The sequence below is a fragment of the Chelonia mydas genome, chromosome 14, assembly GCF_015237465.2.
Source record: "Chelonia mydas isolate rCheMyd1 chromosome 14, rCheMyd1.pri.v2, whole genome shotgun sequence".
Classification (NCBI taxonomy): Eukaryota; Metazoa; Chordata; order Testudines; family Cheloniidae; genus Chelonia; species Chelonia mydas.
The window spans coordinates 22,349,399-22,377,238 of NC_051254.2; the positions used below are offsets into that span (position 1 = coordinate 22,349,399).

The 27,840-nt window shown below is 47.9% G+C and overlaps 1 protein-coding gene across 2 annotated transcripts in view; it reads right to left on the bottom strand.

Moving 5' to 3' along the window:
- The window catches only part of LOC102930977 (TBC1 domain family member 24-like), a 29,005-nt gene extending 16,256 nt beyond the window's left edge, over positions 1-12,749 (bottom strand). Inside the window, exons 1-2 of one of the 2 annotated variants that reach the window (XM_043528477.1) lie at positions 12,668-12,749; positions 480-1,515 (exon numbers count right to left, since the gene is read on the bottom strand). In XM_043528477.1, coding sequence (XP_043384412.1) covers positions 480-1,405 — 926 coding nt within the window. In that variant the 5' untranslated portion in view covers positions 1,406-1,515; positions 12,668-12,749. The other variant, XM_027834729.3, reaches the window with a different exon arrangement.
- Positions 12,750-27,840: the final 15,091 nt, after the last annotated feature.

Here is a 27,840-nt window from a genome sequence, read left to right on the forward strand (position 1 = left end):
CCTTTCCCCGTGCAGATGCAACTTCTTTCTGACTCCATGCTCCAACCCTCCATCATGGAGGGCTCTGCAAGTCCCCAAACACCAGCATTACTGTTAAAAATGTGGTTTCTGCTCATCAGATATTCTAGTTAACAAGGCCAGCAAATGTGTGTGTGTGTGTGTGTGTAGGCGGGGCCCAATTCAGTGATTTCTCCTTTATTTAATTTCTTTCCCTTATCAAAAAAGAAGGGAACCAGTGAGTAGTGCCGTTTTCTAAATGCCACTCATCCCTCATGCAGTTAGTTACTCCAGTGACAATTTGTCTCTGAGGCAGCTGCAGAGATTGCATTGGAGAGAGGAATTAATTTGGCCCAACTTGGATAATTTCTGTTCATTCCCATTCTCTGTCAAGCATCTGTAAGGCCAGCTCTCCCCAGGTGGAGTTTGTAGTAGCAGTGGGGAACACCACGTGGCTACGCTGGTGAATTAATCAGTCCTACCTGCGCTGCACCACAGTTATGCCTTTCTCAGCCAGCGCTTTCCTGTTGGCCATCTGAAGAAGCCAGATTTCCTTGCGGGAGAACAGCCGAATACCAAAGGCTCTCTCCAGGAGCTTGTCAGCCGTCATGTGCTCCCTAATGTTCTGCACGAAAGCCTTCAGATCTCCCTTGACATTGGTCACTTCCAGTTCTCCGGAGGTCACCGAGAGCCTGTGTTGCCTCAGCAAGGCCAAAGCGATCCGGTAGAGGACTTTCTGTCCCTCCAGCAGGTACACATCAAGTATGCGGATAGCGTAATCAAATGGAAGGTCACCAAATATCCACTCCAACCATTCAGAATAGACCTCAAAGACATTCTCAGAGGTGCTGGCTATTAATCTGTGGGCTGCTGGGCAGTGCTTGTTGGCCAGATCCCCAAAAGTCATACAGGAGGCCTGGTGAGCCAGGAAGGACTGGTCTATGTAGCTGGTATGGGAGTCATTACAAGCGAGAAGGCGAGAGACATTCCCAAAGCACTGAGCTTCATCTTCGCTGTAGTGCAGCAGCAGAGCCACCACAGCAGGGAGGATTGGGCTGTAGGTGATGTCGGGGAAGAGGTTGCCAAGGCAGATGAGTATTTTCTTTACGGTGGTTACACCTTCCATAGTCAGGCAGTAAGTGGGCATCCTGCACTCTCCAAGGAATTCAGGCAAGGGGTGGGAACTCACACTCTGCTTTCCAAACAGCCTGCTTGTGACATCCCTGTAAACCAGCGCGTCGGGGGTCACAAGCCGGCACGGGATGTGCTGGATGATCTGCTGGTAAGCCTGAGCTCTAAGCACATGGTTGGTAGCCCAATGGCCTTCTCTTGCCAGCTTTTTAAGCTCTTTGCTGGTTTGGGTGAGACTCTGACTGTGAGCGCTTGGCTGCTGATCCAACTCGGGCATCTTATCCCAATCCACAAACTGTCCACAGCCCACGCAAGAGGATGCATCGATGTCCCAAGTCTCAGCCTCAGAGATGATCAGCACTGGGACTTGAGGAGAATCAGCTGGGCCTATAGAGCAAAGACAAGGCAGGTGAGGTAAAATCTGTTATTAGACCAACTTCTGTTGGTGAAAGAGACAAGCTTTCACGCTTACACAGAGCTCTTCCATAGAATAGACACTTTATTCAACACGATTCACCACCATCTGCCAGAGTGCTTAATTCTGTCTGACAGCTGCAGCTAAGGCCTGAGTTAACCTATTTGTGTTTAAATAGCAAGAACATGACTCTGCCCAAAACAGGAAGTTCTTGTATTGGCTTTGGAGAACTAGAGCAGTTCTCATCATCTTCACCTTTTCACAGGTGCTCGTTTACTGAACCTTCTGAACCAATATAATTGATTCAGATCCCACTGAAATAACAGCCCCCCCTGAATAAACCTGATATAAAGAGAACCTGTACCTGGTGCTGGGGGTATCTGGTGCCTTTTTAGCAGCATGCCAGGTGTCTTCTACCTAGATGTACCTGGCACCTTTAGCAGCATGGCAGGTACATTAAAAACTTAATTTAAAAAAAGTTAATATTTTAAGTCTCAAACTCTGACTTTGAGGCAATTAATAATTTGTGCCACTCAGGGGTAAATCAAACTTGGTGCGTATACGGGATGGACTGGCTGGGCCATCGAACAGGACAATATGCTACAAGTTCAGATCACAGTGTGAAGGGCCCATGTTTGGTCCATCCACCTGCAAACAGTCAGGGCACACCCTGACCGTTGTGAGGAGCAACACATTGCTCCGTCCAAGGACGAGGACCAGATATGAACCCTGGGAACTTGATTAAAGGTGGGAACTTGATTAAAGGACAGTAATCGTGGGAAGCTTCCTTGGCTTGGCCTTAAGGCCTGAGAATTAAGAATGTAGTAGATAGAAGCTGAAAAACAAGAATATTAATCAATGTCATGCATTCCTTTGCGGTGAAAGTAGGTAATGTGCAGGGGGGAGAAATATAATAAAGGAGAAGGTGGAAAGCTGACAGGCAGCAGCCCATTTCAGCTGACCAGCTTGCTTGCTTGAATAAATCTGTGTTCTGTCTCATCATTGAACCGCCACAACTGGCGCCCCAACGTGGGGCCCTCAGCACTCACCTCGCCCGGCAAGGGTTTCAGACGCGTCACTCATCCACTTCGTGGATCCCGGTGAGTATTTTTCGTTGTGGTAAGTATGGGAAGTTCCCTCTCTGCTTTGCAAGTGCAACATCGCACTGAGCTACAGTATTTGCTGCGTAAGGCTCAGCATGTCTGCCCCACTCGAGAACTCACTCTCCTGTTACAGGAGGTGAGTGCCCAGTGCCCGTGGTACCCTGAGGCCGGAACCCTTAAGCTAGCGGACTGGGAGCGATTGGGCCAGACATTGCATGAAGAACCTCGGGCGCCCGTGCAGGCTTTACATGCCTGGCACCTCTGCCGCGATGCGATACAGCGTGTCGCCTCGGACAGGCCCTCCGTCGCGAGGCTGGTGATCTCGCCACGCCCGTCGGCTCCTGCAGTCACCCCCCCTCCTACCGATGCAACACAGTGTGTCGCCTCGGAAGAACCTTCTCTCGCGCCAATAGAGGGACTGCCAATTCCGCCACCGCCGTCGGCTCCTGCAGCCATCCCTCTCCCTGTTTTGCCCCCGGTGCCTTTTTTACCACCGCCTCCCTTACCTTCCCCGCCGGAGCCGGTGTGTGATTACCCTCCCCCCCTAGGACCCCATGCTTCGGGGCCCCCCACGGGGTCGTCTGCATCTGCTCAGAGGCTTTCGCTGGTGCAACAAATGGTTCACGCAGCGAAGACTCGCTCAGATCTTACAGCAGAGGAGCTGGCTGAGCTGGTCTCAGTTTGTCCGGTGACCTGGCAGAATGACGACCAGGGCAACCCGGTTGGAACCTGGGTTACATTGCCTTACTCGGTGGTTAGAGAGGTAAAGAAGGCGATTCGCGAGTTCGGTCTGACTAGCACGTTTGTGCGTGGTCTCATTGAAGGGCTAGGTAGTGGGTACTCCTTGATCCCTGAAGATTGGAAGGCGCTGTTGCGCATGATGTTGTCACCCAGTCAGTATGTTATTTGGGTCAGTGAGTATCGGCAGGAGGCGGACCGTCAGGCCCAGATTCATAGAGCAGCAGGTGTTAATGTTATTTATGAGCAATTGGCAGGGGAGGGACAGTTTGCTACCGTTGAGCAGCAGACCCAACTCCCTCAGGTCTTCTTCCCTATCATTTCCACCTGCGCCCAGCATGCTTTCCGGAGGGTCCCGGATTCAGGCAAGCCTACAAAAAGCTTTGTCAGTATCCGTCAGGGTGCATCAGAGTCCTTTCTGGATTTTACCAACAGATTGCAGGAGGCTATCCTCCGACAGGTGGATAATGCTGTGGCCGCTCAGGAGATCCTGTTAAAATTGGCGGTTGAGAATGCGAATGAGGATTGCCGCCGTGCTCTCCACACGGCGCAAGTCTCTGGCATTTTAGAGCTCTCAGACATGCTACGGGCGTGCCAGAACATCGGCACACAAGCCCATAAGGCTGGAGTTCTGGCTGCCGCCCTGAGAAAAACCGGGAGGGCAGGGAAGCGTTGTTACCGCTGTGGTAAGGAGGGTCACTTTCAGCGGGAGTGCCGCTCATCAAAGGCACCCGCTCGACCCTCAAAGAAGTGCCCCAAGTGTGGGAAGGGCTATCACTGGGCTAATCAGTGTCGTAGCGGGTCGGGAAACCGCGCGACGGGTTCCCCCCGAACCCAGGGCCAAACGGGGGTGTTTCCCACTCAGACAACCGTTCCTCTGCCTTAAAATCCATAGACTCTATGAGGGCGGCGACTGCTGGAAGTGCAGGGCTTGATTTGATCATGCAGGAGGACACTGATTTTCGGCTGCCAGGGGAGGTCTGCGCCATACCTACTCAGGTGACGGGACCTCTCCCTGCCGGCTTTGTGGGTCTCGTTCTCCCTCGCTCTCATGCTGGGAAACAGGGCTTTTTTGTCATCCCCGGAGTCATTGATGCCGACTACACCGGCATTATTAAGGTTCAGGTGTGGACTCATCTTCCACAGTCGCTCCCGCGTGGACGGTCAATTGCACAATTGATTTTAGTCCCCTATCAGGTGCCAGCTGCCGAGGATCGAACTCGGGGCGGAGGCGGCTTTGGATCAACGTTGTCTCACTCGCCGTCTCACAGCACGTCCTCTCCACTTGTTGCTCTGACAATGTCAGTCCGCCCCTCGAAACCTCAGTTAACACTTCTCTTAAATGATGTTCCCTTCACAGGGCTGGTGGACACTGGAGCTGACGTTACGGTGATTCGTGATCCGGAGTGGCCGGTTAGTTGGCCTACGGTTCCTTCTAAAGAGTTGTGGGGGATCGGGGGTAGTAAACCCGGGCGACAGAGTTTGTCTTGGGTCACGGTCTCTAAACCGGGAGGCCGTGCCCTTGCTACTATCCGCCCTTTTGTGCTCCCTGTCCACCTCAATATTTGGGGCCGTGATTTACTTACAAAGCTGGACACCACCCTCGATATTAATATCTGATGTCTCAAAACTCTCCCTTACCCACATTGCCCTCCGCATTACCCTTGGTATGGCAATCCTTAGAGCCCGTCTGGATTGACCAGTGGCCCCTCCCTCTAGAAAAGCTGAAAGCGCTTCATTCGCTTGTGCAGCAGCATTTGCAGGCACAGCGCTTGGAGTGCTCTACTAGTCCCTGGAACACCCCGGTGTTCGTTATTAAGAAAAAATCTGGTGCTTGGCGGCTGTTACATGATTTAAGGGAAATAAATAAACGCATCCAACCTATGGGCCCCTTGCAGTTTGGCTTGCCAAATCCAAATTTAATTCCTCAAACCGATCAGCTCTGTGTGTTAGATTTAAAAGATTGTTTTTTCACCATCCCCCTTTGCCCGCAAGATCGCGAAAAATTCGCGTTTACGGTGCCACAATATAATAATCAGCAACCCTCTCAAAGATATCAGTGGAAGGTCTTACCCCAGGGAATGCAAAATAGTCCAACCTTGTGTCAGCTTTTTGTGGATCGGGCCCTCACCCCTTTTCGTGCCCGGTACCCTACGCTAAAGGTCTACCATTATATGGATGACATTTTGCTTAGTGGTCCCCAGGTCACGGAACAACAGATTGAATCTTTGTCTCAAATTCTCGGCCAAAATGGCCTGTTGGTGGCACCAGAAAAAATCCAACGCTCTTATCCCTACCACTACCTCGGCCATAAGGTTTTACAAACCTATGCTGCTCCGGTTCGTCCGGCACTAACTCTACCTCAACCCCTAACCCTTGTTAAATTACAACAGATTTTGGGTCATTTAAATTGGATTCGGCCCTATTTTCGTCTCCCCACCTCAATGCTGCAGCCGTTGTTCGAGCTCCTACGTGGAGCCCGAGCACCGGGTGCAGTTATTGCCATCACTGAAGAGCACATTGCCTGCATTCGACAAATTAATGCAGCATTGAGTCAGCAGTTTGTGGACAGACCCCCTGAGGTCCGTCCCCTACGGTTGATTCTTCTTGCCACCCCTCATACGCCCACTGCGGCTTTGTTTGTACCCTGTACGAATACAGCCGTCTCTATCATAGAGTGGCTGTACCTCTCCTCCACTCCTCCTCGGAATATTTACCCCTATCTAGATGCCCTGTCTGATCTTGTTCGTAAAGCCCGCCACCGTGCAGTGCAACTCACTGGCACTGATTTAGTTGATATTGTGTTCCCCTTGTCCCGTAGTGAATTTGATTCCTTGTGCCACACCTCTTTGGCTTGGCAGGTTGCTCTTTGTGATTATGTGGGAGAGATTTCTTATAATCCCCCAAAAGATCCTCGGTTGGTAATTACCCAAAAGGTGCCTCTAATTGTTCATCGTCTTAGCCACTCTCAACCCATTGTTTCTGCTGTTACTCTTTTTACTGATGGCTCTTCACATCGAGGTGTTGTCACCTATCAATCCGGTGACCCCCCTCGCTGGCATTCTCGTTTTACACTGCCTCAGCGTTCCGCGCAGCGCTCGGAACTGGCTGCTGTTATTTTGGCCTTTCAACTTTTTGCTGATTGTCCCTTTAATTTAATTGTGGACACCCATTATGTTTATCAAGTGATTGATCATTTACCCCTTGCCCTCATTACCCCTCAGGTCGATGCGGACCTCCTTCGCCTATTTTTGTCTTTGCAATATCTTATCTCCACTCGTAATTTTCCTTATTTTGTTGCTCACATTCGCAGTCATACCCCTTTGCCTGGGTCACTCACTGAGGGCAATGCGCGCGCCGATCGCGCGCTACGTGGTCAGGTAAATTCTCTTTTTTCTGACCCCATTGAAAGCCATGCCTTTTTTCATCAGTCTGCCTCAGTTTTGGCCTGGCAGTTTCACATTCCTACTGATCATGCACGTTCCATTGTTCGTTCCTGCCCCCACTGTGCCGCTGCTGCCCCTACCTTTTCTTATGCCGTTAACCCCAGAGGTACCGCAGCGAATCAGTTGTGGCAAATGGATGTCACTCACGTGCCACAATTCCGCCCCTATTCCTTTTTACATGTTTCTGTTGACACTTATTCAGGATTTCTCTGGGCAACCCCACAGCGTGGGGAAGCCACTGCCAAAGTGATTCACCATTTGCTAGCCTGTTTTTCTGTTATGGGTCGCCCAAGCCAGATTAAAACAGATAATGCCCCAGCCTACTGCTCCACAGCCCTCTCCACCTTTTGTGCCCGATGGGACGTCCGTCTTAAACACGGGATCCCTTATAATTCCACGGGCCAAGCCATTGTTGAACGTGCCAATCGCACGCTCAAAACCTTGCTTGATAAACAATTAAAACAAGGGGAGCTGCGTCTCCGAACCTTAGGAGACATTCAACAACAAATGCATATCCTTTTGTTTACTTTAAATAACTTAACGCTGAACGCAGATCAGCAGACCCCCACGGATCGGCATTTTCACAAATCTGAGGTACTGGAAAGACCGCGTGTCTTTTACCGTCAGCTGCCTGATCCGCAGTGGCTGGGCCCAGTACCTCTAATCACTTGGGGTCGGGGATATGCTGCGGTGTCTCTCCCTGCAGGACCGTTGTGGGTTCCAGCCCGGTGTGTGCGACCGGCACTGAAACAGCATGGCATGGCGCCAGGGGCTGCCGAACCCCATACCGGAGTTTCAGCTGACCTTGGAGGAGAACGCGGTGCCTCCCGGGTCAACAACGGCGGGACGGAAACGGAAGAGGCGTAGCGCCCCAAGCCAGCCCGTGACATGGGGAGCAGTAAAAGCATTGGTCGCGGCGGCTCAACGAAGACTGGCAGCAAACCAACAGCCAGAGACTCCTGAGACTTTGTTTGTGGCGATTCTCGCCCAAATCACTGCTAACTCTGTACTGATTGTATGCCTTTTGTGCCTGCTATTTCCTGTAGGGGTTGGCTCGGAAGCGCATCCCCCGTTACGGGCCCGAATGACGTATAACATATGGGAAAGATTGGCTTCAATAGCAAATGTTACCCACTTTTGCTTGTCTAATTCTGTAGAAGCCGGAGAATTGTTAGGTACATGCCTTATTCCAGTTTGTCATCACCCTGAGGAGATAGGGAATGAGACGATGCTCGCTGCTTACGCGAATCTCTCTTCCCAGTACTCTGGCATGGCTAATTGGGGCCCGGCCTACTATACCTTGCCTCACACGGCTATATCCCTCCACACACCGTACCCGGCCGGGGCCAACGATGTCACCTGTGCGCGTGTGGTTAACTGCACTAGTACAAGCCATCTCTAGGCTGGCTGCGACAACTTTTTGGTTATGCTGTGTTTATAATCATTGGGCTTATTTTTTGCTGCTGCTGTGTACAATGTATTCCCTCTTTGCTAAGGCTTTGTAGAGATTCGCCCTGGCAAGCTCCCCGAGTTATGTCCTTGCCTATTTGGGAGTAAATTGCTCGCAAAAGCAAATTGACGGCTCCCATGAGAGGGCCGAGTATAATTAAACAAAAAGGGGGAGATGAAGGGCCCATGTTTGGTCCATCCACCTGCAAACAGTCAGGGCACACCCTGACCGTTGTGAGGAGCAACACATTGCTCCGTCCAAGGACGAGGACCAGATATGAACCCTGGGAACTTGATTAAAGGTGGGAACTTGATTAAAGGACAGTAATCGTGGGAAGCTTCCTTGGCTTGGCCTTAAGGCCTGAGAATTAAGAATGTAGTAGATAGAAGCTGAAAAACAAGAATATTAATCAATGTCATGCATTCCTTTGCGGTGAAAGTAGGTAATGTGCAGGGGGGAGAAATATAATAAAGGAGAAGGTGGAAAGCTGACAGGCAGCAGCCCATTTCAGCTGACCAGCTTGCTTGCTTGAATAAATCTGTGTTCTGTCTCATCATTGAACCGCCACAACAGTGGATATACCTCATGCCTGTTGCAGATTCTGTATCACTCAGAGACACTAACAGCTTCCTCTCCAGTCCCCTCTCCCAACTCGCCTCTTCACGTGTCTGGTGAATGGCTGTATTTTTATCTGGTGGGGAATACTAAAGAATTGTGCCCTGTCGGGCAAAAATGCAGTACCAGACAGTTCAGGATGCTGTGAGCTTCTCAAGCAGACTGGACCAGTCCATCCCCTGCTTATGTTACCAGAGATGGATTGAATTAAGGCTATGCAGCTTCTGGATCCAAATCGCAATGCTGCTGACGTAAAGCCAGGCAAAAGCAGAGGAGTGCAAACAATAGGCTGTACAGCTTGCTCAAACCAGGCAGGTGACCCCTTCAGAGTTAGAGGCCTGGCTGCTGGTCCCCAAAGAGAGTCTGTTGTTGGATAATGCTTGAGTAAGTGTGGAGGAAATGTTAGTCCTCCTCCTTCTCCCCCGACACTCTCCTTCCTGCCTTCTTAGCCAGGGAAGATCTTGAACACAGCAGGACCCGCTCAGTTCCACAGAGTAGTGGAGAAGGACATTCTGGGAGTGAGCATATAGCTTTGCTAGGGAGATGGGGTGGCAGAGAGGACCCTACCTATCCACCATCTATTCCCCCCAGAACAGTGGGAGCAGGGCATTGGCAACCGGAGCCACTGCAATCCTGAGACCATCGTGTCAGCTGCTGAAATCACTGTGGTGTTGCTCATGGTTTGGGAGAGGATTCTTGGCTTCCCTTCCCAGCTCAGGGGTCTGTGTAATCAGGCTCTGAGCTGGGGTCGGGATTCGCCACCAAAGGTGCATGCTTTGGTCCGTGTACCCCATCGGATCTCTGGAAAGAGCCTGCTCTGGAGCAGCAGCAGCATTGCACTGCTATCAAATACAATACCCAGTGGGTGCCTCCTCCCAAGGACCTTTTAAGCAGCCAAGAGGCAGGTTACTGGACCACATTGATTCCACGACAATGGCAGCTCAACCACATGCTCTACAGTTTTCATTCAGCTTGTTATTCTTTATTGTTGACTGAGTGTTGTCACTGAGCCTGGCACCATGCAGGGTCATGTACGCCCCCCCACCAGCATCAATGGAGCAGAGTGAAACCCACCAAAAACCTGCTAGGGGGCCAAACTCTATGGCCTGCTTCCTCTCCCCCTAAATCCCACAGAAGCCCATGAAAAGTGTCCTGCCTTGTAGGCACCCTGACACCCGACTACGAATCCCTGAATTATTGGCACCTAGAAGTCACTGTGTCCTACTCTGAGGCTGGAAACTCCTGCCAATCTGCCCTCTGCTTCCCGGCACTTCAGGAGAGAACATGCGGGGACAGGGGGTGCTGGAAAAGGAGTCCTTCTCTGCCCCTATTCAGGTGTGTCGTTATTTGGTTCATTGTTTACTGCTTATACACAGCATTTTGTAAACATGGTGTCTGTTCATGAGTCTTTTTTCTTTTACACCGGAGCCAGCCTGAACTTCAATTTGAACAGATCACCAAGATCTTGGGGAAAACTCCTCATGTTAGAAAGGAAGCCCCTCGTTTCCTCCCTCCCTGCTACAGGTCTCAAATCCACATGAGTCTGGCTTTGCACTGGATCTGTGCATTAGCCAAAAGAGGGGAAAAGCCACCTGTAGGCAAGGAACTCTCTCTGGATCACTCATCTGAGGAGATCCCCATGTGTTCTTAATTTCAGCAAATTTGTACAGTGTCTATCTGTTTATCCTAACCCTGAGACTGGCCAAAACTGAGCACGTCAGAGAAGAACCTTGTGAAACATTTCCCCTAGAGCTGTAAAGAGAGCTCAACTATGATGGGATGCTAATGCACTCCAGGTGGATGAGTTTCGCTAGAAATTTATTAATTGCAAGGATAGTTGATTAGCAGAACACATTAATTCTCTACTTACAATGGCTGGGCCCAGCCTTGGCAGGGAAGAGTCTTTGGCATGGAATATACTGCATTCACTAAGTGTGTTCTGGATGTGCTGCTTTCAGACTGTGTATGTGTACAGCAAGTGTACAAGATTACAGACTCCCACTCCAGTCCAAATTGTACCTGCTGTAGGTATTACTGCTGTACTGATCAATCTCCCATATAAACAGCCACTCGGACTGAATAGGGTGTGTGTGGATGAAAGAAAGACAGTGGGTTCATAGGTTCAGTGTGGGAGAAACACCTATTCTGAAGCAGAGACTTTAAAAATGGAAAAGTCTGATTTTAAAAACTCGCTCCAGAGGAAATTCTGCCCTGGCCAATCCACCCAAAGAATTAGCTGGCTTTCTGCCCTTGTGAGTAGTCAGCAGTTTCCTTATTAATCTTACACATGTAGCTTGTGAATAATGTACCAGGCCAACAGCAGCATTTGCATTTCATAATGCACAAAAATGGTGACACTTGGTACAAATACATGCATGCAGGGGGAACAGCTGTCCCCAAATATCAAGTCTCCCAGTGCATTCTGGGCTGGGGGTGGGTTTTTCCGTAGGGATTATATGCATGACTGCTTTGCTCTCATATTGCAGTATATAGCAAATTTAGGTATAATCCTACTCAAAAGCAGGCACTGGTTGTTTGTGTGGATGCTAGATTTTCTAATGTTTACCTTTCAAGACATCTAGAGTAGCACTAGCCAATATGTAACCAGCATATGTAGAGTAATGGCTCCCAGTGAAAATGGGACCCAATCTATGATATAATCTGAGTTAGCTGTCCTTCCAACAGAGACAGTATAACTGAAGGCTGGCGGTAATTTTAGGAGCAGGATATATTCAGCTCACAAGGTTTATTTTGATCCAATATATCTATATTCAAGGACAAACTAATGCTGGGAAGCTCCAGAGGGAGTTTCATGAGACCAGACCCTTCTGGATCACCAGTACTTCCCAGTGCTCAGCTAGTCACAGGAAAATAGATGAATATTTCAGCCCTAGTCACTGGCCAGAAACCCTGATGTGCAGTGACAAGAGGAAATGGAAATGTTGGGACCACTAACCAGGCTTCAGTGGGTATAGCATGGGCAGCTGTAGTGCAAGCTTCCCTGTCCTATTGCACCCAGTCGTTCCCGGCAGTATGCCCCATCCCAGACCTGGGGCAAAGGAGAGTTCAGTCTCCGTGGTCTGCTCCGTGGGGACAGTGAGAGCAGATTGTGATAGGCTGTTGTGTTGATTTTGATTAGACAGAGGCCCACCAACTCATTTCACACACGTCACTGAGCAACTGTCAGATGATAGCCAGATTTCTGTCTGTCAGTATAGATCCAAGCCAGAGACCTAGAGGTGCAGAGCCCCGTCTCCCATTTACAGTCCCTTGAGCCATCCACTCCCTTGGTTCTCATTTGGGTCAGACTAGTTCACCCATACCTGTTATAAAATATCTCTGCTTGATTTTAGCCTGTTAGCAATGAAGCACGTCCTTCAAAGCACCAGCGTGTCTCTACAAAGCCAGCATCGCATTGAAACATAGCAGAAACATGGCAGAGCGCTAGAGGGGGGTTAGCCGGGCCCAACAGACCTCGCACATAATGCAGCACTCGCATGGTTAAAAGAGATCAAATGCATCCTTTTTGTACCAGTTCTCTACCAGCTGCTGTACTTGTCTGTCTAGAAGGACGTGGCTCCCTCTCGGGAGTGGCCTTACCTTGTGTGGCTTCCATATCACCTCCCCCTGAGCTCACCAGGGCCAAGTAGGACCTGTTCCTCTTTCCCAGCTGATCCAAAAGGAAATCTTCTGCAGCACCCCTTGGCGAGCCAGACAGGCCCAGCCCAACCTGTAACATCTCTCTGGGATTATGTGTGAAATTATAACTCACCTAGCAAGCAGCTTCTGCTGGGCTTGGCTCCCACGCTGAATTTATTGCAACTGAGTCCTCGTTGGGTTAGCGACCCCCACCCGCCCCGAACACTTATTTGATGTAAACAATACAAGGGGTGGAGCTGTTAAAAAGTTCCACCAGCCCCTTCCTAGCCCAGACCTCGTGTCTAGTGACAGGATGGGATGTAAATAAGCAACAGGGAAAGATAATGATCGAAATAGCAGCAGGATCATTAAACCCAATCATTTTCCCCCAAGGGTAAACTTTATTTTCTTGTTCTTCAATTTATTCCTTACTTCAGTGTCACCAGAAAATTAGAGCCGTGTGCAAAACAGAGAGGCGGGGGTGGGGATTGCTCAATGTGTGTCCTCTAGTGACTATCTGTCCTTGACCTGATGAAACATAAACACAAAAAAATAATTTCCAGCCACTTCCTGCTGGACTGTTTGGTTCTTGTTGAAGACCGAAATAGAATCATGTGTACAACAAATGTCACGTGGCTCACCGGCGGGCTGCAGGATGCAAAGAGGAAAAACAAAATTATAGTCACTTACAGATGTGCCGCTTTGTTGAGCTGAGGGAGGAGCTTTTGATCAATAGGACCCATGCTGAAATGCAATTCTGGCTTGAATAACATGAAAGCAACGCTTTGTCAGTAAGTGCACCGGGGCCATTGAGGCCTTGCCTAGACAAGGACATTAGGTGTTATTTAAAATCATGTCAGCTAACCTCATTTGAAACACCACATGGGACATAGTGTAAATGCAGCTGAACACCTTTAAGCCATATTAGCTGGGTAGGGTTTACCTTGGATTCAGTTTTGCCCTAGCTGGGGCAAGGCCTCGGAGAAGAACTGCCACAGCATTTCCCTCAGGGCCAAATGCTCTGTTGCCCTGCACCTTATAAAGTCATTTACACCTGTGTAAGATGCTACCATTCTCATTGCACCCTTGTGGAGCACCCACTTTGTACTGGTGTGAACGAGCACACATGGTGCAGGGCAGTGGAGAATTGATCCTTTATCTTCATGTCAAGAGAATACTCTCACCACTCCAGGGAACACCAGTATCACTAAAAGGGGTTCACCCACTTCTGCTGTCGGGCTCTGTTCCTGCACGTTGGCTTGGCCTTGGGCTAAGGATTCTGGTACCGGGTAATATCTGATATCTCCTCTGCTCTCCTGAGTGTACACAGCCCCTGAAGAGGGCGGATCTGATGACCTTGTAGGTCTTTTCCATCTCAGTTCTATACAGTGTAATCCTTATGCTCAATTCTATCCCCTGGAGCAAGGAGGGAATTATTCCTTCCCTGGGGTTGTCCTGGAGCAGCACAACAATGCCTGCCCTTTACTGTGTCCTGTGTCTTAAGGCACAATTGTGCTACCCTGACTCATGCCAAGTAGTCACTTACCACATGCACAGATCCCATTATTTCAATGGGCTGAAGGTATTTGCAGAGTAAGGGCTTGGCTACACTTACATTTTACAGCGCTCAAACTTGCTGGCTCAGGGGTATGAAAAATCACCCCTCCCCCCGAGCGCAGCAAGTCTGAGCGCTTTAAAGCGCTAGTGTAAACAGGCTCCAAGCGCTCAGAGCTAATCCCCTCGTGGAGGTGGATTACCAGGAGCGCTGGGAGAGCTGTCTCCCAGCGCTCGCGAGCGACCACACTTGCACTTCAAAGCGCTGCTGTGGGAGCGTTCCCACGACAGCGCTTTGAAGTTTCCAGTGTAGCCATGTTACTGCCCAGCTTGAGAAAGGGTGCCAGAGTCTGGCCTTTCATGTTGGAAGGTGCTAACAGCTGTTATATTACAAGCACAAAAGCATAGTAATTCCAGGCACATTTCCAATGCATTATCATTTTCCGGTTTGTTCCAGCTCAAGTTATTACTGATTGATTTATAGAGCCACAAAATGCTTTACAGAATTCCAAACTCTACATATATTCAAAAAAACATTGTTAAGGTTAACAGTATAGCTCAACAGTTTAAAGGGGGAAAATACTTGACAAGAACATGGAAATGATCAAAAAACAAACATTAGAAACCTAGGAAATTCAGAGTTAAGGTTAAACTTAAAAGCAAGTCACATTTTTGAAAATACAGAAATCCTTCACTCAAGTACCTTAATTCACTAATGACAGCAACAGCTGATCTTTCCTTCTTTGTTCCTTTCGCATTTAATCCTGAATTTGCAGCGTCTATCTATCTGTCTAATGTATTTAGGTCATGCTCTGATCAGATGTTTCTGTAAGTGTCTTATTTTTATCTCAAGGACTTCCTCTAAGAGCTTAAAGAAATGCTGTTCAGAATGGCAAATGAAGTCCACCCCTCCTCATACATTGCTGGTAGCAGTCTTATATTGGACCTCTATTCTTCATGGCAGCACTTGGTTTCATTGTCATCATTCAGGCACTCTGCCAAAGATTTTGGGGTCTTCTCTCCTGAGCCTTAAATCCTTACCTCCAGCCTTTCATAGCAGCAGGCTCCTGAGGCTCTGTTTATTTCCTGTACACTTTTCCCTAACTAGTCTTCTTCTTCAACGCTTAGCCGAATGGTCAGATGTAGCGATCATTCGCCATTCGGTCTGTTCCTGTGCGGCGGAAGGGCTTGACAGCCCAAGAGTCCAAGCTTGGAGCAGGCTTTATGAACCCATGTAATAGGAGGTCTGCTGGGCCACCTCCACCCCTCGGTTGGTGGAATTTTATCCCGGATGTTGCAAGCCAGCCGGAGACCAGCATTCGCTGGAATGTCGTGTGGCATTCTCACAACATGTCTGAAAAGCGCAAGGCACGATCTGCAGACAATAGCCCCAATAGTCTGTAGACCGGAGCAACCATAGACATCTGCATTACAGATGAAGTCATTCCACTTTATGCCCAATATACAACATTGGCATTTTGTGTGTAAAGCCTCCAGCTTTGCTTAGTCTGAGCGGTGTAGTGTCCATGTTTCACAGCCATACAACAGTACAGGGAGGATACAGCTTGACTAGATCCTGAACTAGTCTCATTCTCCTATATTTCTTTTTATAGACCTGCAGACACCACATGCTCACCCCTGGTCAGAGTCTAAGTACATCTGAAGTGTCCTATGCTGCTTTCTTTCTAGGTATTTATTGCCCTCTGCTGCCTTGCTCTTGTTTGGCACTATCAGGACATTTCATCAACCTTCTTCCGCACCACTGACAACCAGCCCAAAGGAGATGGGGGAAAGATTCCCTTCCTTCTTCTAGATGAAACAAAACAGTCCACCCGGAGGTAGGAAATGGAAGCTGATTAGGGACTTGTGAGAAAGGGATCATTGTTTCATGAGTTTTTAATGGAAAAAAATTAAATATGTAGAGACCCCATTCCCTCCAGATGAGATGTGCAGCTGAACGCAATAAATGTTTCATGGTTACTGCATGTCAGATGTGCACAGAAAAGAGTCAAACCTGTCTTCATCCCATTTGCCAAGGAATTCAGACATGTAAAGAAAGCAAAGAAACTTTGGAGGGACAGGCTAATGGAGTCCAGTGGCTGCCTCGGGACAGGCTATTTTGCTGTCAATGGCACTGAGCATACCAGTGTTTCTCAGCCCAGGGGGAGCGACCCCCAAGTCTGGCATGAGGAGGGTGCCCAGTGGGTTGCAACCCCGGGGTTGAGAAAAAAATATTGGCAGGATGCTGCAGTCACTGGAACTCAGCCAGAGCTAGGGAGGAGAAGGAAGCAGCCATTTCCTTCCTGCTTCTGCTGCTGCCCTGACCCCGCTCCCTGATTTTGTCCCTAAGCTGTCAACCCCAAGACCCCCCTCAGTTCCGGGGCAGAGGAAGCAGCACTTTTAGAGGCTGTGGAGCAGGATTTACTGTCTCCAGGAGCAGCATCATGAGAGGGGGAAAGCAACCATAACCAGCACCCAGTCCAGAAGCAGCCCTACCCCCAGAACTCCTTCTAGGATTGCCAGGCATCTGGTTGTCAACAGAACACCTGGTCGAAAAGGGGGTGCTGACTGGGCCGTTAAAAGTCTGGTCAGCAGGGCTAAGGCAGGCTCCCTCATCCCAAGACCCACCCCAGAGCCCGCACCCCAGCTGCAGCCCTCACCCCCTCCCTCGCCCCAACCTCCTGCCCCAACCATAGAAAGTGAGTGAGAGTGAGAGAGAGTGAGAGATGGAGGGAGGGGAGCTGGAGCGAGTGGGGGCAGGGCAGGAGGCGGGGCAAGGGTGTTTGGTTTTGTGCAATTAGAAAGTTGGCAACCCTAACTGCTTAGCATACTGCACCCAAACTCCTTCCATTGTGTCTTTGGTGACCTAAATCCCATGAGCCTTTGCAGCTGCAAGACCCGTGGGTTGTGGTAGTTGCGGGTTGATTTTTTTTTTTTTTTTTTTTTGCCATGCTAGGCCTTGTGGACATGGAAAGGTTGAGAACCAAAGTGCACAGGTTGAGGGTCAGTTTGATTAGCTTTATAATCCAAGGAGGTTTATAACAAACTAGGGCTGGAAGTGTGTGTGGGGAGGGAGTGTAAGCCAACTTGGGGTAATAGCCCTGTCCATTGCTTTTCTCATTTAGTATGGCATGAGGCTTGAGAGGTGGGCAGGCACTCGCTGCTTTCTCTTTCCTGACGTAGACCTATGAGAGGACCAATGAACTGCCAGAATTACTCAGCCCTGCATTTGATATCCTGCCTCTGGTAGTGGTCACTGTCACAGTTCAGACTACTGCATCTGTATTCCCCTGCTATAGTCCAGTAAGGGCACCCATGCTCAGGCTTCTGGCTCCCCTGGCTGTCATGTGTCTCATGCCCTTCTAACCAGGATATCTCCAGCTGGCACAGTGCCCCAATTCTACTGCGACTTCCCCAGCAATGTCAGAGCAGGCCTGCTTTGCCTATCTCCTCGGGGGGGTTAACTGTGCAATTGCCACGGTCGTAAGTTACCATGCACCACTTCTTCTGCAAGCACATTTATTCTATAGGTAAATGCACTACAGAGAAAACATACTAAAGACACTAAGAGAACCTACCCACATGCTAATGAGTCTAGCAGAGACCCCTCCTACTGTCTCCAACATGGGTTCTGGCAGGTGAATACTTCAGCCCCTCACCCCCCCAGGGGTCTCTTGTGGTTACAGGTTCATGACAGCCACAACTGAGAATGAGCACTCTCATGAACATTTCAGTCCTTCCTTTATACAGTTGGGGGGAGGGCGGCTTTGATCAGGAGTTTCCAGAAGCAGCTAACTGGTAGACGATGGATCTCTCTCCCCAGATGTAGCTTCAAAAGGCTGGCTTCAGAGGGGAGAATTTGTATTTTCCATTTCACACGTATTGTACCAAACAGTTCTTTGAAGTTCCCAACATTTCCCCCAAGGTTTACATTAGTCACTCTCCTAGAAAAAAGAACAAGAGTACTTGTGGCACCTTAGAGACTAACAAATATATTTGAGCATAAGCTTTCGTGAGCTACAGCTCACTATACTCAAATAAATTGGTTAGTCTCTAAGGTGCCACAAGTACTCCTTTTCTTTTTGCGGATACAGACTAACACGGCTGCTACTCTGAAACCTCTCCTAGAAAAGTTACCTACAATCCTAGGAGAACACAAACAGCTACATTTTTAATACAATGGATCCAAAGATATTAAACTTTATTCAATAAGGTTTAGCTTAATTCAGTAAAGTTTATTGAGGATACTGCAGGAAATTGCCAGCATGCACCACATGCTTAAGGGAAGGTGCAAGAAGCCCCATAATGGATCATTATCTAATAACGTGCCCATAGGAGAAGCTTCACTTTAAGCATAGTCATTCGGTAGCTTACATCTATGATTGTGCTTTTCTTATCCCAAATGTTATGTGACTGGATAAATAACACTTCCTTATTCACTTTCTCCACACCAGTCATAATTTTACAGACCTCTGTCATATCCCCCCTTCGTTGTCTCGTTTTCTAAATTGAACAGTCCCCCTTTTTAATCTCTCCTCATACGGAAGCTGTTCCATAACCCTAAGCTTTTTTTGTTGTCCTTCTCTGTACCTCCTCTTCAATTTCTAATATATCTCTTTTGAGATGGGGTGACCAGAACTGCCTGCAGTATTCAAGATGTTGACATACCATGGATTTATATAGTGGCACTATGGCATTTACTGTTTTATGAGCTAGCCCTTTCCTAATGGTTCCTAACATTCTGCTAGCTTTTTTGTTTGTGCTGCACCTTGATTGGATGTTTTCAGAGAACTCTCCACAGTGACTGCCAGATCTCTCTCTGGAGTGGTAACGGCTAATTTAGACCCCATTATTTTGTATGTATAGTTGGGATTATGTTTTCGTATGTGCATTTATCAACATTGAATTTAATCTGCCATTTTATTGCCCAGTCACCCAGTTTTGTGAGATCCTTTTGTAATTCTTAGCAGTCTGCTTTGAGTTCTACAGGCTAATTATGCTTTGTGTAAGAAATTCCTTTAATCAGTTTTATATTTTCTGTCTTCCAATTCCATTCTTGTATTATGAGAGAAATGGTAAACAGAAGTTCCTGCTCTCCTTTCTCCATGCCACTCACTATTTTGTATACCTCTGTCATGTCCCCTTTTATTCACCATCTTTGCAATCCCTCATCCCATTAGAGTTTTTTCAGGCCTTTAATCATTGTTGTCACTCACCCCTGAAACCCCCTGTCACGGAGTCCCTGGGCGATGCTCTGGAACTGCTCCCTATGAAGCCAGTCAGGACTCTGGGGAAGTCTCCTTTCTGTGAGCAGCCTGTCTTCAGGACACACAGCTCACACAGCTTCCACCTTCCTGGGTCTGACCTCACAGCATTCAGCATCCTCTGCCCCTCCGTGCACTTCCCCCAGCGAGTCCGCCCAGGCGGGGACTTGGGGAAGCCAAAGGGTCCTGCACCCCAACTCCGCAGTCAGACGTGACTCTCAGCCAGCCAGTAAAACAGAGGTTTATTAGACGACAGGGACATGGTCTAAAACAGAGTTTGCAGGTGCAGAGAACAGGACCCCTCAGGTGGGTCCATTTTGGGGGGCAGTGAGCCAGACAACCACGTCTGCACTTCATAGAATCATAGAATATCAGGGTTGGAAGGGACCTCAGGAGGTCATCTAGTCCAACCCCCTGCTCAAAGCAGGACCAATCCCCAATCAAATCATCCCAGCCAGGGCTTTGTCAAGCCTGACCTTAAAAACTTCCAAGGAAGGAGATTCTACCACCTCCCTAGGTAACGCATTCCAGTGTTTCACCACCCTCCTAGTGAAAAAGTTTTTCCTAATATCCAACCTAAACCTCCCCCACTGCAACTTGAGACCATTACTCCTTGTCCTGTCCTCTTCTACCACTGAGAATAGTCTAGAACCATCCTCTCTGGAACCACCTCTCAGGTAGTTGAAAGCAGCTATCAAATCCCCCCTCATTCTTCTCTTTTGCAGACTAAACAATCCCAGTTCCCTCAGCCTCTCCTCATAAGTCATGTGTTCCAGACCCCTAATCATTTTTGTTGCCCTTCGCTGGACTCTCTCCAATTTATCCACGTCCTTCTTGTAGTGTGGGGCTTCACTCCATGTCCCAGCCAGCCCCAAACTGAAACTCCCTCCAGCCCCTCCTCCTCCTCTGGGCTTTGTCCCTTTCCCGGGCCAGGAGGTCACCTGATTCCTTTGTTCTCCAAACCTTTAGCTCTCACCTTGCAGGGGGGAAGGGCCCAGGCCATCAGTTGCCAGGAAACAGGGTGTTGGCCATTCTCTGTGTCCAGACCCCTGCACACACTTGCCCTCTAGGGCTCTGCAATGATCACACACCCTTATCCCACCACCTAGATACTTCAGAACTGCATAGGGGAAACTGAGGCACCCCCACACTATTCAGAGGAACCATTAAGAACAGTCCCACTTCATCACACCCCCCATCCCATTTCTTCTCTGTTGTATAAGAGATGGGGTGACCAGAACTGAGTACAGTATCCCAGGTGAGGGCATCACATCAGTTTCTCTATCAGCAATCCAATATTTTCTGTCCCCTTTTTCACACCACTCTGTAAGTGGTTTGCTTTTCTTCCCATCGCTGCACAGTGAGTTCCACCTAAGCCCTTTGGATGCATTTCCCCACCAGTGAATATCAAAGTCTGTAGTTAGGGACTTAGAGAATTCAGTTTGTCTTTGGTTTACTTTCCTTGCTGGGAGGTAAGGGTGAAGGTGAAATTCACCCTTGTACAGGGGTCTGGAGCAAGGCCTGGGCATTCCTTAAAGAGATGGGGGTGAAATTCTGGCCCACTGAAATCAATGGGAGTATTCGTCACTATTTCATGGAGCCAGGATTTCACTGTACATCTTTAGCGGGTGTGAATCCACGGAGGTCCAGGATATGACCCCATAACCCAAAATAGGGTTGTGCCTCAAACACCTTGAGGAGCATCTCTGAGGATCAATACCGTTCTCTTACTGCAGCTTGTTCTGAAGTCACTACAGTTGGTGCAGATCTGCCATTCTCCTCTCCCTGCAGCCTGCCACATTCGGTATGGGGCCAGAGGTCACCCTAGGTAAGTTTTCTCCTCTCCTGTAGGACTGCAGAGTTTACCTCAGAGTGCACAAGGACATCATTCTTCTGCTCTCACCTCATGAGTTCCACTTGTCACACTGTCTGGAGTGGCTCACAACTGTGAGTGCCTATTTCAGGGCAAAAAGAAAAGGAGTACTTGTGGTACCTTAGAGACTAACCAATTTATTTGAGCATAAGCTTTCGTGAGCATAAGCTTTCATCGGGTGCATCCGATGAAGTGAGCTGTAGCTCACGAAAGCTTATGCTCAAATAAATTGGTTAGTCTCTAAGATGCCACAAGTACTCCTTTTCTTTTTATGAATACAGACTAACACGGCTGCTACTCTGAAACCTGTCATTATTTCAGGGCAGACTGTCAGAAAAGGGCAGACATCCCAAACTGGTGGTATGTTCTATAATTAGATTTCACCAAGCCAATAATAAAATGTGAACTCCAGGTCTTACCATGGAGTCACAGACAATCAATCCCCTTAGACTCGCCAGTCTATCTTGCCACCCAGACAAACAGAATGTTGTGATAAAAGGTCACTTAAACCCAAAATCACACCACATCAAGTTTCTCCTTGTCCCAAGAGACCAGTCACTCACCCCAAATCAATAGGTACTCCAGATCTTACACCAAAGACAATGCTGGCAGCTAATTCTTTAGTAAACTAATGATAGGTTTATTAGGCTAAGAAAAGAAAACGAGAGTTATTGAGAGGGTAAAACAAGTAAAATATATTAATAGGTGAGTCACAGTTTGTAAGTCCAAGTAGTAAAAGCAGTGATGTAATAAACTGCCAGTTTTCCAAAAGTCTCTCAGGACTACCCAGAATAACTCTGGGGATCTCCATCTTCTAGTTCAGTTATTCTGCCCTGTTAGAATCCAAACAGTCCAGAGATGATGGACTATTTCTTGAATCCATATTTATAGCTCCTTTACACAGAGAGCCAGCCAAGAGTGTCTTTACCCATACGGGTTTTTCCTTTGATGGTGTTGAGTGAGGAATGCACTTTGAGTTCTGATCTCACGTCATCACCACAATGACCCATTTGCTTTGGAATTAGCGCCTCTTCTGAGAAAGTCCTTCATCAGCATTCCCCAAGGCTTCCTCCAGGTCTGGTGAGTTGTTTTGTTACAGGGGTATTTACAATGTAAATGTTTGCGATTACATTATACAAGAACACAAATGAAAACAATGCAAAGGACATCCCATTGGTTTTCCTGAAGTTTAAATACCCAATAGACTTTTATACATCTAACCACTACTTGAACTACACAAGTGAATTGACCTGAATACACTCTAGCATGACCTGGTCAGCCAGCGTCAAACCGGCGATGGAGCATTCCTCTGTTTATGGAGGAGAATCACTGTCACAGGGTGCTCCACTCACCACTAGTCCGGCGCTTCCTCCTGGCCGCTCTGGGGATTGTTGCTCCTTCCCACGGCTGTACACCATCACTCCATCTCTGCCGCTGGTCTGTAGTCCCTCTCTCACTCCAACAACTGCAGCATCCTCTTCATGACTCAATCCTCCGGCCAGGCCATTCAGCGTTCCCTCCTTCCAGCGTATATCAAAGTCTTTCCTTCAGCAGCCCCAGGCAGTTTTCCCATTCACTGCTGCAGGTGCCACTCCCTCAGTGGCTGGTAGGGGAACCCAGACCCGCTCTCTACTCTGGGTGCCAGTCCTGCAGTTCTGGGCTTTCCTCTCCCAACCCTCACTGCTCCTTCTCTAGATTGCTTCCTATCACTCCTGGCTCTCCCCCGCCCTTCTCTGGGAATAGCAGCTCCAAACCCTCCTCCCAGGGAGTGACGGCTGCCCCTATCTGTTGCCAGCTTCCTGGCTTTATGGGCCTTGCCTCCTCTTGCCCAGCTAAGCCTGCTTGCAATCAATTCCTCATTCCCTGGCTCATCTTCCAGGTGCAGCCTGTGGAGTTAACAGGCCGACCTGGCCACCTTAATCCCTTCCAGTCCTGTGTGGGGTGGACACCCCCATCACAATCACTTTCATTCAGTGGAGTGAGGTGGGGTCAGGTGCAGAGCACACAACAGGACCTGACCGCAAAGACATGAGCACCAAGCAGCAACATTTACTCAGAGAGCAACAGGAGTTGCCGGGAGTTTGTAAATATGATGACAGGAAACATCTCTTTGTCATAACTTGCAGAAATACTGCAATAATAAGCTTGTATTATGAGGACAATAAAGCATTGCTATCAATGTCCCCCAGCAGCTTCTGGAGCATCAATCCATATATAAATATCTGGATATGTTTGCAGCAATCATACAGGGGGAAAAATGTGCCTAGCAGATCTTGCATGATAAATTCCCCACTTTATTCTTATTTGACTCCAGCGGATTGGAAAGGAATTGGCTCTAAGAGGGCCTGGCAAAACTGCCTTGTTTTACTGTGTGGGCTCACTTGGCTTAGCCTATGTATGTCCCCCTAGTAGGCACCCACATCCAAAATATTCACCATGTCAACATTCAGCTATGTCCTGACTTCCTCATAGTCCAGCCCTGCCAGTGCCCTCCATATCCTGTCAAAACACCTATGCATTTCAAATCTAGAGGAGCACACCTTGGGGAGCATGGTTATTGGGGAATATGTGGCCTTGTGGGAGGGGAAATACTGTCACGGGGTATGCTGTGGGGGCAGAGAGAGCAGTGTCAGCCTGGCCCGCAATCCACAAATGGAGCACCAGCTAAGGACCTGCAGAAGAGAAGCTGGGGGGATTTGGGAAGGGAATGGGGGGGACTGGAGGGGTAGTGTGTGTGTGTGTGTATGTGTGTGTGTGTGTGTGTGAGAGAGAGAGAGAGAAAGAGAGAGAGAGTAGTGTGTTTGTGTGTGTGTGTGTGTGAGAGAGAGAGAGAGAGACAGACAGACAGACAGAGAATGACTGGAGGGGCATGGTTGGGTGAGGGGACTGTCAACTGGCAAAGTCAGAAGGTTTGCCAGCTCACGGAGCTGTCGCTGAATAGGTGTTGCCCTTCTGCAAATACTGTTTGTGGTACATTGTTTAGAGGCCCTACAGGCCTGGATGCCAAAATATTATATTAATGGAGATTATTATCATAAGATCAGGAGGTCAAACAAGTAAACATTAACTTGTTGCCTGTGTGATAGGATCAAGGTGAAACAGGCTGGCTGAAGCCAAGAAGACAGCCATCAGTGTTCTCAGCCCACTACAACACCCTGAGGAAGACACAATTCCTGCCTCCAAGGAGCTTCAGGAGATAGGGGTCTTCTGTAAACCGACAGACATACAATGTGGATTCATCATGGTAGGAGTGACTGTGAGCTGGGGCTGAGCACAACAAGGATTTTCCCCCACTAGCTCTAACGGTGCTCCTTTACAAGGCATGTGCATTTTAAAGAGAAACAAGACCATCTAAAGCTGCGATCCATCATGACCAAGCTGGTAACCTCTGCTCGTCCTTGTGCTCACATGGCCTGCTGGGGCGTGCAGAGGTATATGGAGAAAACTGGTCAACTGTAAATGATCTGAGCCAGCATTATTTAGTTAATAGTAACAATAATAATAAATAACCTTTCCTATCACACCTCTCATCTCAAAGTATGCCACGCCATTTTATAAACATAACCTGTATCTAGAGATGAGGTAGTAATACGGTCATGAAGTAGTGATAAGTTTAGTGTCACTGAATGCTGCCACCTCTGGGGTGGACATGGCAGCTGTTTGACAGTAAAGAGTAATGTCACACAAACAGTTAAGGACCACGGTCTGCATATGGATGCTTACTCTCATGCAGAGTCATCTTAACTGGTAAAATCTATTTCACTGACTCTGACCAAGCCACTGTAATGAATAGGGGATTTCAGTAGTTATTTCGTTGGATGTAACTGTTTATATGGGGAATACAGCTTGATTCTTTCAAGTATAAAAGCCTATTTCACAGCTCTGTAAATGCTGGATTCAGAACTTCCTCAAAGAGCTTGGAACATTCATACTCTCCCACTCAGAGCAGTAAGCCGGTCAGACATTAGAGGTTATCAGCTCACTGAAGGACACAGCCTGAAAAATTACATAAATATAGAACAATTGCTCATTTATTTGCCTCTAGCTGTTTCTTTGCTTCTTCCTATATTTGCCCCTTTATAACGGAACAAAAGAAGGTTTCTCTATATTATCATAATAGCATTCAGAAGCCCTAAACAGCATCAGGGCTCCCCATGCTATATTGCTGTACAGATAGCTAAGAAGAGACAGTCTCTTCTCCCAAGCGCTTACAATCTAATGTAAAGTAGTTTTTGAAGATTACATAGGAGCCATATAAATTTAAAAGCAACAATTAAATGGATACATTTGTTCCACAAACCCTAGGGCCAAGAGCCAGGTGAAAGGTGGCCTTTTACACAAAAAGATCAGTAAGTGTTGTTAGGAGAGTTTCCATTAAATTAAAAAATAATGAAGTGGAAACAGCTTTATTAAAGAAATAAACATGCCCTAGCAATGTTTGCAACACAAACACTGCCGCTTCGTGCACGTACACTGTGCAAAGCCACCCACTCCCATCTGTGGCTGGCCAGACGGTTGTGCCATTTCAGATTTTGGTGCGGGGGGGCAACTTTAACCATGATTCCTGGGGCTACTTAGGCACTTGAAAATTCTAGTTTTTTGGCAGATAACTTAGCAATTAGTTGACAGGAGCCCTGTATCTAATTCCTTTATAAAAGAAAGAAAATTAAATAAATATTAGACCCACTCAGCTCTAAGAACACATTCTGACATCTTGTGGCAAGTCACTTAAGGGACACTGGTTAGGTTTAAAATCTTAATTTATATTCTTACTTTATTACTAAGTCTGCGGAGAGAGAGACCCCGTTGGGACTCCTGGGTTCTATCCCAGCTCTGGGAAGAGAGTGGGGTCTTGTGGGAAACAGCAGAGAGCAGATACATCTGGGTTCTATTTAAGAACATCAGAATGGCCATACTGGATAAGACCAATGGTCCACCTAGCCCAGTATCCTGTCTTCCAACAGTGGCCAATGTCAGGTGCCCCAGGGGGAATGAACAGAACAGGTCATCATCCAGTTGCCCTGTTGCCCACTCCCAGCTTCTGGCAAACAAAGGCAAGGGAGATGCAGAACATGGTGTTGGATCCCTGCCCATCCTGGCTAATAGCCATTGCTGGACCTATCCTCCATGAACTTATCTAGTTTTTATTGGAACCCTGTTACAGTTTTGGCCTTCACAACATCCCCTGGCAAAGAGTTCCACATGTTGACTGTGAAGAAATACTTTTTTTGGTTTGTTTTAAATCTGCAGCCTATTAATTTCCTCTGGTGACCCCTAGTTTTTGTGTTATGTGAAGGAGTAAATAACGTTTCCTTATTCCATTTTTCTACACTATTCATGATTTTATAGACCTCTCTCATATCCCCCCTTAGTCATCTCCTTTCCAAGCTGTAAAGTCCCTGTCTTTTTAATCTCGCCTCATACAGAAAGTATTCTGTACCCCTAATAATTTCTGTTGCCCTTCTCTGTTCCTTTTCCAAATCCAGTGTATCTTTTTTGAGATGGGGTAACCAAATCTGCATGCACTAGTCAATATGTTGGTGTACCGTGGATTTATATAGAGGCAATACAATATTTTTCTTTTATTATCTATCCCTTTCCTAATGAGTCCCAACATTCTGTTCGCTTTTTAAATTGCCACTGCACATTGAGCAGGTGTTTTCAGAGAACTCTCCACCATGACTCCAGGATCTCTTTTTTATGGGTTCAACTAATTTAGACCCCATCATTCTGTGTGTATAGTTGGGATTATATTTTGCCAAGTGCATTACTTTGCATTTATCAACATTGAATTGGTTCTACCCTCGTGTTGCCAAGTCACCCAGTTTTGTGAGATCCCTTTGTAACTCTTCGCAGTCTGTTTTGGACTTAACAGTCTTGAGTAATTTTGCATCATCTGCAAATTTTACCACCTCACTGCATACCCCTTTTTCCAGATCATTTATGAATATGTTGAATAGGACTGGGCCCAGTACAGACCCGGGGGGGGGGGACGACACCACTATTTACCTCTCTCCAGTCTCACCTTTTATTCCTACCCTTTGTTTCCTATCTTTTAACTGAAGTGCCTGGCAGTGCTTTCAGGATCATCAATTTACTTTAATGATAAGCCTTTTGTTATCTTAGTCACCCTGCCTCTGTTTATAAACAGGTTTCAGAGTAACAGCCCTGTTAGTCTGTATTCTTCGCAAAAAGAAAAGGAGTACCTGTGGCACCTTAGAGACTAAACTGGTTAGTCTCTAAGGTGCCACAAGTACTCCTTTTCTTTTTGTTTATAAACAAACTCCCCGCCACAAAGGCTGTGCTGCTCCCAGCTTCCAAACTCATCACATATCACAGTCAAGCTGTTGCAGTTAAGAGTTCAGTCTGGCGCTAGGGTGAATAGACCACCCCATGAAACTCAGGGGAGGGGTGACCCTAGAGCCATTCCCTGCCCCCCCTAAATGGTGCCCCTAGCCCCAGCCTGTTTGACTCAGGCATCTGTACTTCGATTATGTCTAGGCTTGACTGTTGCAGATCTCTGTATTTAGGAATGGAGCCCTATGCCCTGGCAAAACTCCAGCCCGTTCAGAATGCAAGTGGCCCACCTGCTTGCCATTGCATGTTAATGGCATG